This window comes from Netta rufina, assembly GCF_964035555.1.
Source record: "Netta rufina genome assembly, chromosome: 2".
Taxonomy (NCBI): Eukaryota; Metazoa; Chordata; class Aves; order Anseriformes; family Anatidae; genus Netta; species Netta rufina.
In genome coordinates, this window is record NC_140124.1 from 818,280 (window position 1) to 834,913 (window position 16,634).

The window sequence follows — 16,634 nt, forward strand, 5'->3', positions numbered from 1 at the left end:
GGCAGAAATGGCCCGGCCCGGGCCCCTCGGTTCACCGAGGCCCCGTTTTTTGCCCGTTTTGTGCCTTTTCTCCTCATCTTCCCCCATTTTAAGCGGGGGGGAGAGCCGCGGGGACACAGCCTCCGACGGGGAGGCAAAGGCAGAGGACTACATTTCCCAGCATGCCACAGCGAGGCGGGCAACCAGTGAGCGCGTTGCCCGCCTCGCGGCGGCACGCTGGGAAGTGCAGTCCCCCCACCGTACCCCTCTCTTATTGGTCAGAACGGCCGTCAACCAGCCGGGAAGTCGCCCTTCTCCCACCCCGATTGGCCGGCGAGCGGGAGGTGGGCGGGGCGCCGGGAGGCTATAAAAGCCGCCCCCCGCGCGGCGCCGCGCAGAGCGGCCTTGCGATTGGCGGCGGGAGCTTTGGCGCCAGCTTCGGGGCGGGCGGCGGCGCTGACAGGAGGCCGGGAGGGACGATGGAGGCCGCGCCGGGCGGCTCACACCGCCGCCGCCTCCTGCTGCTCTCGCCGGCCTCCCCCGCCGCCGTCAAGGCGCTGTTCCCCGCCGAGCTCTCGCCCGTCTCCGACCTCCGCCTCACCATGGAGCAGCTGGGACGCGGCTCGGCCGGGTCAGTCCGCGCGGGTCCCGTGTCCCCCCCCATCCCCCCCCACCTCTGGGGCCTGTTCGCGGCCCTCAGCGAGGTCTGGGGGCTCCGCTCCCCTCAGAGCAGGGCCGGGGGCTCCTCTCCTTCCCTTTCTTTTTCTCTCCCCTCCTTTCTTTTTCTCTCCCCACACGTGAGGCGAGGCCCGGGGGGTCCCGTCGCATCCCCTCAGCTCCGGCAGGGCCCCGAGGGGCGCCTCTGCCCCTTCCCCCCTGCAGAAACTGGGCCTCGAGGGCCTCAGCTACCTGCCCCCCCCCCCAACTGCTGCCTTCAGGGCCTCTTCTACCTCTCCCTCCCCCCAAATTACATCCTCGAGGGCCTCCTCTTCCTTCCACCCCCAACTGCAGCCTCGAGGGTCCCCTCTTCCCCCTCCTCTTCCCCCCAACTGCAGCCTCGAGGACCTCTTCTTCCCCCTCCCTCCCCCCCCAAATTACTGCCCTGAGGGTCTCCTCTTTTTCCTTCCCCCCCAGCTGTACATTGAGGGTCCCTTCTTCCTCTGACCTCAAAAACTGCAGCCTCGAGGGCCTTTTCTTCCTTCCCCCCCCCCCCCCCCCTCCAACTGCAGCCTTGAGGAACTCTTCTTCCTCCCCCCCCCCCCAACTGCAGCCTCGAGGGCCTCCTCTTCTTACTCCCCCCAAACTGCAGCCTCGAGGGTCTCTTCTTCCCCCTCCTAACTTCAGCTTTGGGGGCCTCTTCTTCCTCTCCCCCACCCCGAATTGCAGCCTCAAGGGCCTCATCTTCTCCCCCCCCCCCTTCCCAACTGCAGCCTCGAGGAACTCTTCTCCCCCCCCCCCCCCTCAACTGCAGTCTTGAGGGCCTCCTCTTCCTCCTCCTCCCCCCCCTCTAAACTGCAGCCTCGAGGGTTTTTTCTTCCTCTCCCTCTCCCCCAGCTGAAGCCTCGAGGGCCGCTTCCACCCCCAAAATGCAGGACCTTGAGCTCATTCCCCACCCCCCAAGCAGTTTTTCCCGTGCTGCCCCCAAACCGAGCCCCCTCCACTGCTCCTCCTCCCACCGCATTCCCCCTTCCCTGCCGCCTTTTTTTTTCCCTCCCGTGCAGGCCCTGCTCCCCTGCCCACACGTGCTGGGGCTCCTGCTGCCTCCTGCCTCCTAGGCCGTGTTCCTCCTCCCCTGGTGGCTCACCACGTGCCACCATCTTCTCCCAGCTCAGGGCATCTGCCTCACTCCGAGCCCTTCCCTGTACTTAGCTCCAAGGCTGCATGTTTTCCCCTTTCCCAGCTCTTCAATCCGTCCCCTACAGCCCCTGCCTTGCTCTGGCCTCCTGTGCGGTCCTGAGAGCCCTCCTGCTCTTTGCCCTTTGCTTTTTGGCTTTCTATCACTTTCATTTCTGTAATCTGCCTTCTTTATGGTTCTCCCCTCCTTCAGATTCCTGGAATTCCTGCGAGCGACTCGCACCAGCCCCCTCCACGGTTATTATTCTGTCCTTTGACTTTGTGCCCCTAGCTCGTGCCCCGGTGCACCTTTCCAATTACCTGGCGCGAGGAGAGAAGCCGCCCTGCAGAAGCTCTTCCCGTAGAAAGATAACTGGGCTCTGATAAAGGTTTTTCTAGTGGATTATATGGGAGGTGCTGCCAGGACTCCAGGCACCGGTGTCCTGCTCCATGTTTAAAGTGGTTTTAGTCCTAAAGTTTTATTGCAAAATGACACCTTGCTTTATTAGAGCCTTCATTTGGGAAGGTACAGGATCATGAGAGACTCTAAAGCGTAGTTTCAGAAAACCCTCATGGTTTGTGAGTTATTTCCTCTGCACACCCCCTTCTCCAGCCACCCCTTCTCTTCCTCTCTTGGAAGCTTTGTTTCTAACATCACCAATTCTACACATGTATTGTTTAAAAGAAAAAAAAAAAAAACACTGAAATTGAGGTTCCTGAAGGCCCTGAGCATGTCTGTAGGTGCAGTGATCTGGTGGTGGCATTGCCCGTGTGTTCAGCAGCACGGAGCACACAAAAGACTGCTGTCTGCAGGAATCCTTGTGCTTGGCTGGCAGTAACTGTTTTGGGTTATGCTTCCCTGTGCTGTATAGCTGCCTTCGTATCCTCTTCTGTGTTCCTCACTTTACAAGCGTTTAAAACGAGCCCTGAACTTCTTTTACAGTCAGCACGAAAACGCTGAACAAGATCCGGGAAACAAGAATACCAGTGGTCTGCAGAGAACGGTGTCATCGGAGTCAACAGACTCAGGTAGGGTCTTCTCAGGGAGTAAAAACGGGTAAGGGATGAAGGGCACTGAATCTGCACCCTGCTTTCAGGTTTGGGACACAGAGCTAATGCTGCCTGCAATCCCTGTAGCCACTTATCCTCAAGCTCGTGGAGGGCAGGCACATCTCCATCCCTCAGCAAAGCTCCTGCAGTCCCTGTTTTGGGTTGTGGGTTCTTTAATTGTCCCGGAGCATGCAAGCAGCAGAGCTAGTGTGGAGGAAAAACTGGTTCTGGCTCCAGAGGGGGACTCTGACACAGAGAAGTCATCCTAAGGAGGGGAAAGAAAAGCAAGAAAAGACGTGGCTACTGACCTGCTCTGATTTGTGCTCCAGCTAGATTTGTAGAGAGAAAATCCAGATTATCAGGACGTTTTCTGATTGCCTTGATCTGCTCTGTACGTGGCAGTAGGTCAACACCTTATCGTGAGTGGATCAGCCCCTCTTGCAGCAGGGGTGGAAGCTCGAGATAGCCCGAGATAGGCTTCCCCAGGGAACTGGAGCCCCACTATCCTCTGGTCTGTGGGGGCTGGCAGATACTGGCCTGTGAGTGCTGCACGTTGGGGCTGTGGTCTGGAGAACTGAGATAACATTTCGTTACGCACTGATAGGAGCCAGCACGTATCTGCACCCGGCTCTGAATGGGACCACTTTGGGTTTCTGCCCTTTGCAGGGTGGTAACTTTGAAAGCAAGTGGTTTCTCTCTTTAAACCCAAACCGTGCTAACCTGCCCTGCACACTTGAATCAAGTGTTCAGCAGGGTTTCCTTTGTGGCTTGGGTTTTGTTTGTGGCTTTTTGCATACAGAAGCTGGCTGTTTATCTTGAAATCTGGGGAGCTGGGTTTTAGGACTGATACTTGCCTAGAAGTACTCTTGAATTTGTTTTTTCCCCCCCTGGGTGAGATGAATTTTATCAGTGAAAATAAAAGAAGCAGTTACCCCATAATTTGCAGATTCAGAAGCTTCTGATAATTCTCTGGCCCAGTGTTTCCACTGGAGTTTGTGCACCACTTTGTGCATATTTCTTCAAAGGAAGCCAGAAAGTGAGTACAGCTGGCAAGCCTCAAGGGGAGATAGAGATGTAGCCAGCTTGGTTATTCTACTTCTTGGCTTTTTTTTTTTCCTGCCTCCAAAGCTGGTCCCCAGTGTTTACAAAATACTTGTAAGGCTTCAGCTGTGCTGAGACCTCCACCTGTCCTGTTAGCCAGGTGAGTTTTGTAGCTGTTAGCTTAGATCAGTCGCTGAAGTAGCAGCAAGTCTTGGCGTGATCCTACAGAGCACGTTCTGGTAAGCTGTGTGCCTGTCACTAGGGATTGTGGACACTAAAACAAAAGCTCCTGGAGGATCTGTGTTTAAGCAGGTTTCATATCCGACTGTACTTAGAAGAGGCTGTGTAGTTGTAATGTTCTGCTTGTGTTATTTTTGCTTATGGGGTGCTTTGTTTTTGTTTACAGTGCACTAGTATGTGTTAAAAATGGCCTTTTTTTTTTTTCTTAACAGATGTAACTGAGAACATGGCTTAAAAAAGTAAAGGATTAAATGACTAAGATATATGTGAGAGAATAAGCCACGTTCCACGTTAGGTGACTCAGTGTCTTTTTGGGGAATTCTATAGCGAAGCCCAATAACTTGTGTTTGCTTGATGCTAAGATGCTGCTTGTTAGAAAATGGTGTCTGTCTTGTGCAGGTTGTGCCTTGGATTCACCCAGTCCTCTGACCTCCAACGACATCATGGAAGAAACGTACGTAACCCTAAGCTAAGCCTGACTTCTGTTTCATGCTGTACTACTAACAAATACAGGCTAATGAGAACCTTGATGTGTTTTTTTTGTTTTTTTTTTTTTTCCTTTGGTGTGGCATGTGTGCAGTGTGTTTTTGTCTCAGACTTCTAGAAGTGTGTGCTTTAGTGCTGTGCAGATGCTGGCTCGCTGTCTTGTCTGTGTCCCAGAGTACTTGCAGGTCTTGGGGCTGCGTTGGTGTTGTACTAACTCAGCCATTTGTGTGTGACACTGGTGCCTTACAAGGGTCTGAGGCTGCACCAAGTCACATGGAGTTTTGCCCTCTACACTTACTCTGTAACTTTTGCTTGTGTATGCTTTAACTGGTACAAAGCAGTTGTTTTTAGCTTGGAATTTGCCTCTCCCAATTCAAGTTTTAAAAAGATCCTTTGTCCTTTATTTATGTGGGCCAAATGCCTTTGGTTCCTGATTTACCAAGCTTTTATTCCTTTAATCTAGCTCCTTGTCTAGATGATGCTGAGAGGAAAACAGGATTCCAGTTAGTGCTTTGAAAACTGGGATGGGATAAGCTGGCTGTAAATACCTCTTGAGAAGGACAAAGCGTCATCAAAAAGCATGTTGGCTTCTGTTTAGCATAATGCTCTGACTTAAATAAAAGGCTGACTTTTAGTCTACTATCCTTTGCTAACTGTGGGGCATCTCAATTTCAGGTTTGAGAAGGCAATTCTTGAATCTAGCAGACTGAAGTAAGTATTTTTGTTTTAACTTTATCAGCGACTGTTCTGGATTTGCCTCTAGCTTATAGTTCTGTTGAAAAATGAGTTCTACTCACATTTATTTCAACATTGTCTTTTAAAAGATAGTAATCTTGGTTCTTTTTCGTTGTAGCATTCGACTGCCTCTCAGAAGAATACATTCACTGCCAGTAAGTGAGGGTGGTATTGATCTTGTGTAAATGTTAAAGGATTTTGTGTGTTAAGTGTTTTTAGTTGGATCTGTCCCACATCTTGCTAATTTCTTGGCTTCAAGAACAGCTGCTGTGGTGCTTGACTTAAACTGTCAAAATGACAGCTTCTAAACTTGAAATCTTGTCCACGTGTTGATGTAAAACTTCAGTGCTGTAGCTTTGTCACCAGTGCAATTGGAGCACTGCATTTTGATACCTGCATAAGGCTCCTGCACATAGGTGCCCCAACTTGCAGATGAATGCCTTATATTCCTGATAACTCCTCTTTTGCTTAAGATCTGGTTGTGCAAAGGTTACAGCATGACACTAAACTAGCATTTCTCTATGAATTTTGTAGCAGAGGCTCCTGGGATCCAGTCCTGCTCTGAAGAGAAGCCATTCAGATTCTCTGGATTGTGATGCTTTTCAACTCTTAGAGCAAAATGAAAACAAGGAGAATGTAAGCATTGCTTTTTGTCTCCCGAGATGATTGTGTAAGAGGTGATAGCGAGGAAGCTGAATTAGCACACCCCTTCCTCAGCAGGCACAGTGGAAGAGGCTTTGCTTGGTGCCTGCCAGACTACAGCTCAGATGTGACAAAGTTTTTGCACAGCTTATCTCGGGGAAACTTGCAGTGAAGTGCAGCAACACTGATTATAATAGTGACTGCAAACTGACTACAGGTTAATAAAAATTGGGAAGGCTTTGGCTGTGCAGGTCTTCCTTTGTGCTATAGGACCTGCCTAGTCTGTGGCAGGGGAAAATGTTTTCATAGTGCTATCTTTAGGTAGCTGTGAGGGGGCTGCATGGTTCACCGTATCTTTTTTCACTGCTGATATAGGAAACCTGGGTTCCTCAGCAGCACAAATGCTCTTTTATCTACTTGGTCTGTATGGCCTGGCTGCTGGACATGCCATCAACAGGTCTCTGCAGAAAAGTGGTGCTCAGGAGCCAGGGCCTGTCACCTAGCAACAAACATAATTCTGTTGACCAAGCCACAGCCTTGGCTGCCTTAAAAATGATTTCTTTTGCAGAGAAATTGACTACCAAAAGAAATTAAAAAAAAAGTCCTTAAACCTGCAGATAACAAGAGGATGAAACCTTGGTTATTGGTTATGAATCACTATTGTAACATCTTTACTTTGAAAACATTCACGCTCTGATTTCTGTTGGTAGCAGGGAACTTAACATCCAACATGTCAGATAGCTTAAAGAAAGAAGATGCAATGATCCTAGCAACTTACACAGCTTGTTTTGGTTAAAACGATCGCTTTTCTGTTTTTGAATTCAGGAATCATTTGAGTTTAAGAAGCCAACCAAACCAGCTTCTCGTAGTTCTGTGCACGTCCATTCCCGTGATGGCAAAGGTGTTCCTGGACAAAGGCAAAATTCCTCCTCAGCTCAGGGAGTAAGTACTGCGGTGTTCTAGTCAACTAATTCCCACCTAATCCTCTGCCTACGTACTGTTAGGGAAGAGGAAGAATTGCATCGTGGTTCTAAGACACTGGTGTTTATTGTCACTATTCATGTGCCAAATAGGAAAGCTCATCTATCTGTCAGATGAGAAAACTCTTGTTTGGCTCATGAGAGGTTGTTCTGTAGTCTGTGGAAGATGAGTAAATACAGAGCTGAGGCTATGCTGCAGTAAGTCAAGTGAATGGGGACATAAATGCGGAATAGATAATTTGTAATTGGTTCTGTTATCAGGAAAGTGGATATTTGTATTGATGCAGATGCATTGGGAACAAGGAAGCCAACTGTGTAGATGCAACTGGATCTTATCCAGATATGACACACAGGAAAAAAATATTACTTGTGCTATTGCTTTGCAAAAACTTTGCAGAATCAATTGGAAAACAAACATGATGGATCCTTGCACAGAAACAGAGCTGAGGGGCCAAGTCTTCTCTCCACTCCTTGAATCTGGTAGTACTTCATCATGCTTAGTACTCCTGATCTTGTACCTGGGAACTATGGAGATGAATATTCCTGTTCCTATGACACACTAATGAAACACTCTGCAGATGTAAGGATCAAATAAAGTACTGGAACTCAGTCTGGGGTTTGCTCAACTCCATCTATTCAAAATGCTGGGATAACCTCCATCTTTTCTGTAGTTTAGTGAGCAGCATGGCATCATCTCTGTTTGCAGTATCCTACTGTAAAGAGAATATTAAAGCTAGCTATTTTTTTCTCAGTTTCCATCTAACGAAATACCCACGGGTGAGCTGGAAAACCACAGGTCGGCTTTCCAGCAGCAGTCACCTCTAGCTTCCTCTGAAAGCGAAGATGATGATGGATTCCTAGAGCTCTTAGATGAGCAAGATTTGAAGGTATGTACAAAATATCAACACTTAAAATCATCTCTGTATAACATTAAGTCTGCCAACAGTATGTCTGCAGCTCATGTATGTTCTAGAAGTCAGTGCAGTGTTATGTCAGTCTGTAAAAAGCCAGGTACTAAGGATTCCTGAAAGACTTATCTTTTGCAATGCTTCCATTTTTCTATTTTTATATGTGCTTTTTCTTAGTGCAGGCAGTGGTATTTGCTTGGTGGGAGAGCAGCAGTTAAAGGTATTGCTGCTGTTCTGTTGGTAGTTGAATTGCATTACTAGGAAGAATTATTTGAGTAGTTGGTATTTTCTAAAGAAAACTTGTTGAAGAGCTAGAGGTAATATTTACTTTCAAGACTATTTCTAATTGAACTCGAGATGCTTAATGCTTTGGAAGAGTATCGCTGTTAAGTAACAATTGATATAACTTACCTGTTCCAACATGTGTCAGCTCATTCTGTTACTTTATCGAGTATTGGGCTAGTAATTGAGCTGAATTCCGAAACCTGCTCTGGCAGCTGAATTAAATTGCAATGTTTGCCCAAGCTATGCAAGAGCCTTAGATATTTATAGTGTCTGTCCCTGCTGAAATAAATGAGAATGAACTTTCATTTCCCAGAATGATGAGGAGATGCCATCTGACGTGGCAAGCCTCTGGACTGCACCGCTAGTCATGAGGAAAACGGACATGCGGGTGAGTGCTCAAGCAGAGAGCACAACAGAACAGAGATGGGAACTTTGTTCTGGCAGACATTTTCACTCTTGGGAAAAGTGATCACACTGCCTCTGATCCTACATCCCATATAACAAAACAAGATGTAGTATAAAAACCCTACACTATTTTGTAATTGCTAAAGCCTGATGCCTGAAAGGTTGCATCAGTGTAGAACAATGCTCATTGTGTGCATGTATCTGTTAACTTTTTACTAAAACACTTCATAAATGCAGGAAGACTTCGACTTCCCTTATCAGATACTTGTTGACATATCTTGAAAACATTTTTCACAGGCTTACCTGAAGTGCCTGTAGCCCAGTCTTCTGATAATAGACTGTGAGGGCAGTTCAGTCTCGCAGCAGAAGGCTTTTAATCTGCTGGTAGATTGTCTGCTAATTGATAGAAAGCACTCTGCCAGCACATCTCATTGTGCTCTACGCTCATCCAGTCTGCACAGCAAGAGACAAGTGTTGTTGGCAGTGTAGGTCCCCAGTTTAGATGACCTTATTTCCTTCCTGCTGTTGTTATGCAGTGACTGTCTTATATAAGGCAAAACTTTCAATAGTCTGAAAGTCTGAGGCTGGCTTAATTTTTAATCTTAATCTTTGCTAGACAACTCTAACTTCTCTCCTTGTAGGCCAAACGATGCCGCTTGTTTGGCTCTTCAGCTCTGCCCAGTGGTGTAGGCAGAACTACCCAGAAAAGGATGGAGAGGTCGCAGGAAGAGAATTCTCCAGGGAAAAGCAAGAAGAGGAAAAGCCTGCCTGGAACACCATCCGAAGACTCAACGGTTGGTGGCTTGGCATTCAGTGTTGTGGCAGAGAATTAATTTAAGCGGGGAAGGTGAAATACAGTTGCCTAGTTTATGAAGGCTAACGAGTTGCTGATCTATCCAAACTCTGTGCATAGTGTAGGGGCTGAGGGGAGTTGGTGCACTAGTTGTATGCTCCTGAACCTGTTCTCCTGTGAGCCAAAAGGGAAACTGAGTCACGGTTCAGGGTGTCAGCAAACACGGAGTTTGGTTACGCTGTGGGGAAGGGGTCTCTGCTGTCAGTGCTCAGTGTTCTTCTCTAACCTGTCTCCCTCTAGAATTTGAAGATAGTAAAGACACAATCCTCTGCAGCAGAGATTGAAAGCATTTTGGACAGTGATCAGAGAGACCTTATTGGTGACTTCTCAAAGGTAATTAAGTGATTTGTATTAATTCTCTTTTGATAGAGATGTGTTGAACCAGCCCAAGCGAAGCACTTCTCTTCAACAGTACATAATCAAATTACTGGTGAAGGCTGTCACTGAGAGCGGCGCTTTCATAAGTTAGACGTGATTATTTTCTGGTCATTCAAAAATATTTACAAAATCCCTTCAGTTCAGGAGCCAAAGAAAAGCTGTCCTCGAATTTTAGAATTGTTTTAGCTCTTAAGCGTTGCTGAAGAGATTCTGGTCAATAAAGCATTTGTGTTACAAAGTTAGCTGCTGGATGCCCTGCTACCAAGTATGTGGGACATGCTTGGAATTTCTCAATTAAATGCTGTCTGTTTTCTAGGGTTATTTGTTCCACACTGTTGATGGGAAGCATCAAGATTTAAAATACATCGACTCGGAAATGGTATGTGTTCCAGGGAGAGTAAGGAAAACTCTTCATTTATTAAAAGTATCTGAAAATATCTAAACTGTATTGTTGCATGGGTTTTCTTTTTTTTTCTTTTTTCAGATTGTGTCTGTGCTGACTGGAAAATTTGCAAGCTTCATCAAGGAATGTGTGATAATTGACTGTAGATATCCATACGAGTATGAAGGGGGACACATTAAGGTTTGTTGCTGACTCTGTAAGAGCAATGTGGAGCTGTCTGAAGTTGCCCCTCGGGCAAAATGGGGACACTTGGCACAGTGTGGGGCTCTTCTTTACTTCCTAGGAGTGTCTCAGACCATGTGTATCTTCTGGCTGAGGTGCCTAGGGAGCCCAGGGAGGTTTGGGATCCCATTATGCCTGCACACTGCATGAATCTCAGGGTACTGAGCGCTCACTTGGTTCACAAAGTGACTGCACATCCAGGAGGGAGCCATTCCCTTTCCTTAACCAGAGGAGGTGGCCCGTGTGGCAAGCAGGGAGATGTTAAAGAAGAGGAAGATGTGAAATCTTCAAGTGTCCAGCATCCTGATATCCAGGGGAGCTAAGATTAGAGTAGTATATTTCATTTAAATGGTCACTTCATCTTTAGAACAAAGGGCTGTGGAAAGCATAATTGTTCTTGGTGTCAGGTAAGCTGGCTGGCCCTCAAACACGGTGAGGTGGGAGGTGAAATCCAACCAGCCACAGCCTCCTGCTGTTGAAATGGCCACCTGGGGATGGTCACAGTCATTCAGGGCAGTGTTAGATTGTGTGTGTAACGTTCTGTTTGAGTTTGAAGCTTTGTTCCCAATGTTCTCCTCTGGGAAACTTGAGGAGAAAGCTGCTTGTGAGGAAGCAGGGCAGGTTTGTTGCTGTTCTCCTTTACTTGGGCACGACTGGTGCTTAGGGACACGGTTTAGTGGGTGACATTGGTAGCAGGGGGATGGCTGGAAAAGACCTCCAAGATCATCTGGTCCAACATTAATGATTCTGTGACTGCCTCTGCAGGGTGCTGTAAACCTCCATATGGAAGAGGACGTGGAAGACTTCTTGCTGAAGAAGCCAATCCTGCCGTCGGAGAACAAACGGGTGATCATAGTGTTCCACTGCGAGTTCTCTTCAGAGCGGGGCCCGCGGATGTGAGTTACCCCACAACACCAGACACAAACTGCCCGCTGTGCTGGGCGAGGGCAAAGCTTTCCGGGAGGCACCAGTTTCTGTGCTGGCGTGCTACTGAACGTGTGGTTTAGCACGAGTAGATGCTGCTGGTGTGCTGGAACACTTAAAAGTGGAAAGTGCAATGCAGTTAGCTGCACTTCACAGCGAGTCTGGCTTGCTGGTGCTTCCCTAACGGGCAGCAGCTTGCTACCACAGCCCAAGGAGTGGGAGGCTGGGGGGAGCAGTGGCTCCACGTGGTAATTGTCGAAGGCAAGATGTGATGTGGGGTCTGTTCCTGCTGCAGGTGCCGGTTTGTGAGGGAGCGGGACAGGCTGGGTAACGAATACCCCAACCTCCACTACCCAGAGCTCTATGTCCTGAAGGGAGGCTACAGGGATTTCTTCCTAAGATGCCGTGTAAGTAACACTTAAATTCAACCCTTCTGTTTTCATACTCAAAGAGGAGAAAGGATAAGTAAATACCCCAATTTCCTGGAGTGGCTTTTTCTGCTTTGTTCTGTGCTCTCCTGTTTTGAGAGCAGTTAACATTTGGCAGTGACGTTCCCTTCACTTCTCTAAGCTGATTCCATACCTTACAGCTGTCTTGCTGCTGTAGCTGAAATGTTTTTCTGCTTGTCTCTAGAGTAAAACACAAAACTGTTTTCTGCCTTTTTATAAGAACCAGGAGTTTAAAATGTCATTCAGAGAAGGAATTTAAGACTGCTTTCGCCTGCAAGGACTAGGAGAGAAGAGAGAGGCCTGACAGTAATTGCTGTGTGACGAATGGAGATGTCAAGTCGTATGCTATACTAAAAAAGCAAAATTGGAAGCGCAAAGCTTGAGTTTTTCAACTCCTAACTCAGAAAAGGAGACTAATAGATGCCCAGCAGCTCCTCCCAGCACCATGACGGTGGTGTTTCTTCTGTTGCTTGTTTTCTGGTGCTTTGGCATTTCAGCTGTTGGCTGTTCCTCCTTGTTCTGGCACAAACTAGGCTGTGGCCTGACTCTTGCTTTAGTCCCTGTCAGGGCCTCACACTTCTGAGTATCTCTTAGATCACCTTCCTGTGCACTTCCAAACAGGTGGGAGGGATTCCTTCAGCCTTTCTGCAGCTGGGGTGTCAGCAGCAAGGCAGGGCTGTGTGCTGGTCCCCACGTTTGCCCACGTGCTGTTTCCCACCTCATTGGGATGTTGTGTCTAGCAGCATTTGGGCCCACTTGGGGTTACTGCTGCTGACGACAGTCATGTTTTTTGGCTCTCCTGCGTGGCTGTGGATGCCCTGGGGGTTGTTTCTGGCCCCTTGGCTGCACCCCTGAGATGGGAGGACCGGGGGCCTCAAGGTGGCAGCACGGGACAGCCGATGGCAGCGCTCACTGCTCTCCGATCTGAGAGCCAGGAGCTGCCAGGCCTGGAGATGCATTTTTCAAATCTTTGTTATTTCAAGTTGAGCACTGGACAGGCTTCCTTAGTTTGCTAGCACTACTTACTGATGTCTGCCAGAAAAGTGGGGTGAGAGCTCAGTGCACAGGGCTGAAAGTCCTTAATTTGATAGCTACCCCTTCTGAAGTAGCTGTAATCTGAATGTCACTCAGCTTTGCTCACGAACGCCTGGTATGCGGCTCCTGCTGCTGCTCCAGCCCAGTGGGCTCAGTTCTGTTTGCTCTGGAGGCCGTTGTCTGAGCGGCTGCTGCCAGGCCCTGGCGATGTGTCAGGACTCAGAGCTCTGAGGTGAAACCAGCTTCTCTTTCCCCAGAGCTTCTGCGAGCCCCAGAGCTACCGCCCCATGCACCACGAGGACTTTAAAGAAGACTTGAAAAGATTTCGCACCAAAAGCCGAACCTGGGCTGGTGAGAGGAGCAAAAGGGAACTGTACAGCCGCTTGAAGAAGCTCTGAGGGCTGATGGGATGAGCAAAGACTGCGCGCTGCGGGGTCGGGGGGAGCTGTAGCGGGAGGGAAGCCTGCTCCTTGCTGGTGGTTACCGGGTGCCAGCCCTCTCCTCATCTGTCCTAACGGCAACGCTGCGGCCGCAGGCTTCAACCGAGCAACCCAGGTACTGGCTGGAGGCTGCCTGTGCTCAATATTCTTTTGCTGCCTCATGGAAACGGCTTCTCACGCTCTGACATCCACAAACTGCCCAGCAGCCTGCCCCAGGAGGCTGTCCTCTGTGGTGCACGTTGGCCTGGCATGTGGTGCGAGGAGGGGAGGATGTTTTAGCGCCTGTCAGTTTTTTAAATGCCTTATTTTATTTAAATACAGTCAAGTGAAGCGAAGACGGCTGCAGTTGAATCATCTGGGGTGTACTCAAACTTTGTTCCTGCTGAAGGGCAGCCTGTGGTGGGGGTGCGGGTGGAGGTTTTGTTCTTTTTTTCTCAGCTGCAGCTTGGGTTGTGCTGTTAGCGTAACGCGTGGTGGTGCAGCACGATGGAAACATTTCCTTACAGCCAGGGCTTCCACGTCGCTGAGCTCCCGTGTGACGCTGAGGGAAGCCTCCTGAAGAAATACCTGTGGGGAAATTGCTTTTTTTTATATATATATAGATATTATGTTCGCCTCATTTACTTAATCTCAATCGCTTTATTTTGTATTAACTTGAATTTAGCTGCTGCTTTAGTTCTAAAGAAATCGGTGTCTCCAAGTGGGCAGAATCTCTGGGAACTGATTTCAGGAATGGACTGCCTCGGGTGATCCTGGGGACACCAGGTGCCAAAGCTGTCACAAAGCTCTCAGCAGTGGCGTTTGCTGCTGCTGCTCCCTCCCAGGCCGTGTATTTGTGTCGTGAAATGTGTCCATGAAATTCCAGGAGAGAGCCTGGCTTGGAGGGACCAGGCTCAGCCTGTCCACGTGCCTCCGTGAGGCTTCTCTGAAGCTGCTCCTGCTGCCGTGGGTTTGACTTCAGCTCTCCAGTAGCTGAGTCTCTGCCAGGAGAGGCAGGAAACACGATTAATTGCAGGAAGAAGAATTCCTCGGGTAGTTTTGTACCCTAGGGCTGAGCTGTGTGAACTGCCCACCTAAAGCAGGGCTTGCAGTTCCGTGGCATAGCAGGGACCAAAAACCTAAAGTGCTAAAACTGCTTTGCTGCCCCTTCTTGTTCCACACCCACAGGACCTGGCGGCAGCTCAGTGAAGCTCGTGCAGGCTGGGAGCAGCCCCACGTCCTGGAAACTGCCGTGGCTTGAGCAGAAATCCGCATTTTGCATAGCCTGGCCTGCTCTGCGTGAGCCAGTCTCGCCTGCTGTTACATCTGTGTCAAAGAACTGACTGGAAGCAGAGGTGTCTTGTGTGGGCTTTTAACTTGACTTTTTAAATCTGATTTTTAAAACCTGCTGTTAATCCTCCTGAGAACAGAAAGGGTAGGCTTTGAACTCTGACTTTCTCGTTTAAAAAAAGAAATTGAGCTTTGTTTCAGCAAAAATTATTACCTTGAGGGGGGGAGATGAAATGACGCATCAGGAATCCTGACTACCCCCTTGCTCTTTGCGTGTGTCCCACCTCTCACGAGGTTTGGAACTTCAGAGGAAGCCGCTGAGGCCTGGGGGGCTGCTCTGCCCTGGGGCTCGCCTGTGGTGGTGCCGCACAGGCAGCAGCACCCTGACCAACCCAAAACTGCTTTGAAGTGGTGAAGGATCGGTGCAGGGATAGGACTTCAGGGGCTATTTGAGTGCAGCTTGGTAAACAAGCATGTAGTCACTCTGAAAGTTTAATTTGCCCTATTCAAAAAAAAACAAAACAACAAAAATGGGTGGAGGGGAATGGATTCATTGGATTGGTGATGCTCTTTTCAGATTGCCTTTGCTCCAGCAGCTGTAAATAAGCATTGTCCTGAGCTCCCTGATATTCAGGGGGCAAACTGCTGCGGGTGTTGCTGCTCTGCTCTGGCAGTGTCAGAGCACGGAGCTGCAGCGCACGCCTTGAGCCCTCAGGAATGCTTCTGGCCCTGCTCAGCCTGCACCCAGCCCCTCGCCTCCCCCCCAGCCCCATCCCCGTGTCCTGTGGTGAGCCCTGGGGGTGTGCAGGGAGGGGGAAGCTGCGCCGTGAATGTTTCCGACCAGGACCTGTACCTTGTCAGCCTGCGACTGTAATAATGGACTGCTGCAGGCACAGAGAATAAAGTACTTGAACTCCAGCCTCTGTCTGACGCCTTTTCCCTGCTGGAAGGGGTGCAGGAGCGCTCAGTGGAACTTGCAGCTCCCTGGTGTGTTGGAAAAGAAACTGCATTGGAAAGAATCATCTTCCTGTCTTGCCTTTCTTGCTCCTGGGGTAACTACACCCTGCTTTCCTGGGTGCCTCAGGAGCTTCCAGGCCCCCCGGGCAGAGCCGTGAGTGGTGTCTGCACCCACAGATTTTCCCCATGGAGCTGCTTCCTGAAGGCTTCTGGGGGCTTCAGCAGGAGGTGTGGGGCTGCAAAGCAGGTGGCCAACAACGGGGTCAGCACTAAAAAGCACTAAAAGCTTCACTTAAAATGCAGCAATGTGACTTCAAATCCACTGGAGGCTAAAGCAGAGTAGGGGAGTTTTTTTTGTTTTTTTTTTTTTTCCTTATTGCCTCCATCTGTCATACTTAAAACTGATGCTGAAAGCAGCTTACGGCTCCATCAGCCTTTGCCACGAGCTCCTGGATGCCACAAAGCTCGGTGTTTTCTTCCATTTGGCTTTTACCTTTTCTGGCCTAAAAGAAAATTTGTCCTGTCGCTTATTTTACAATGTTTTTGGCTCCTGCTCTGAAAAGGGGCATCCCTGCAGGGCTTCCTCCCTGTGGCTTTTCTGCTGCTGCCTTGTGAGGAGCGGAGGCATCTCTTAGTGCTCACCAAACCCCTCGTCCCAAGGCCTTTTGCACATTTTATGATCTCTGTCTTCCCCGAGGCTGGTGCCCCCCACTCCAGGGGGTGTCAGAAGGGCAGGGAGGGAGCTGCTGCCTCTGCCGGGGTCTGAGTTGGGCAGAGGATGAAAGTCTCAGACGTACCTCAACGTAGGTTTTTTTTTTTTTTTTAAGGACATCCATGGGGTTTTGCTGGGCAGAAGTTGATTTGGGGAAAAAAAACCCTTGACTTCCCTTCTTGGCAATGGCTTTAGTGCCACGTGTGACTAAGACGTCCCCCAGAAAGCTGGCGTGTGGGTGGTGGTGCTGGGCGGTTCTGGGAATCGTGGTGCTGGATTCGGCCGGGCTCCCCTTTGGGTTTCCTTTGTACTGGAGCCAGGCAGTGGCTGTGCCATGACCCAGTGCCCCGCGAGCCCCCTCCTGCATGGGGTCACCCCCTGCACCGTGCCCCAGCTTTGGTCCTACAG

At 49.2% G+C, this 16,634-nt stretch overlaps 1 protein-coding gene across 2 annotated transcripts; it reads left to right on the top strand.

The window, feature by feature from the left end:
- The first annotated feature begins 410 nt into the window (after nt 1–410).
- Nucleotides 411–15,333, top strand: CDC25A (cell division cycle 25A). 2 transcript variants are annotated; one of them, XM_084281881.1, is made up of 16 exons: nt 411–610; nt 2,756–2,841; nt 4,543–4,597; nt 5,305–5,340; nt 5,483–5,519; nt 5,899–6,000; nt 6,832–6,948; nt 7,739–7,873; nt 8,493–8,567; nt 9,226–9,378; nt 9,678–9,770; nt 10,132–10,194; nt 10,300–10,398; nt 11,206–11,336; nt 11,660–11,771; nt 13,106–15,333. In XM_084281881.1, the coding sequence occupies exons 1-16, from the start codon at nt 459–461 to the stop codon at nt 13,244–13,246; spliced, it is 1,587 nt and encodes a 528-aa protein (XP_084138007.1). In that variant the 5' UTR covers nt 411–458; the 3' UTR covers nt 13,247–15,333. The 2 variants fall into 2 exon arrangements, with proteins under 2 accessions (XP_084138007.1, XP_084138008.1); XM_084281882.1 differs by lacking the exon at nt 10,132–10,194.
- The last annotated feature ends 1,301 nt before the right edge of the window (nt 15,334–16,634 follow it).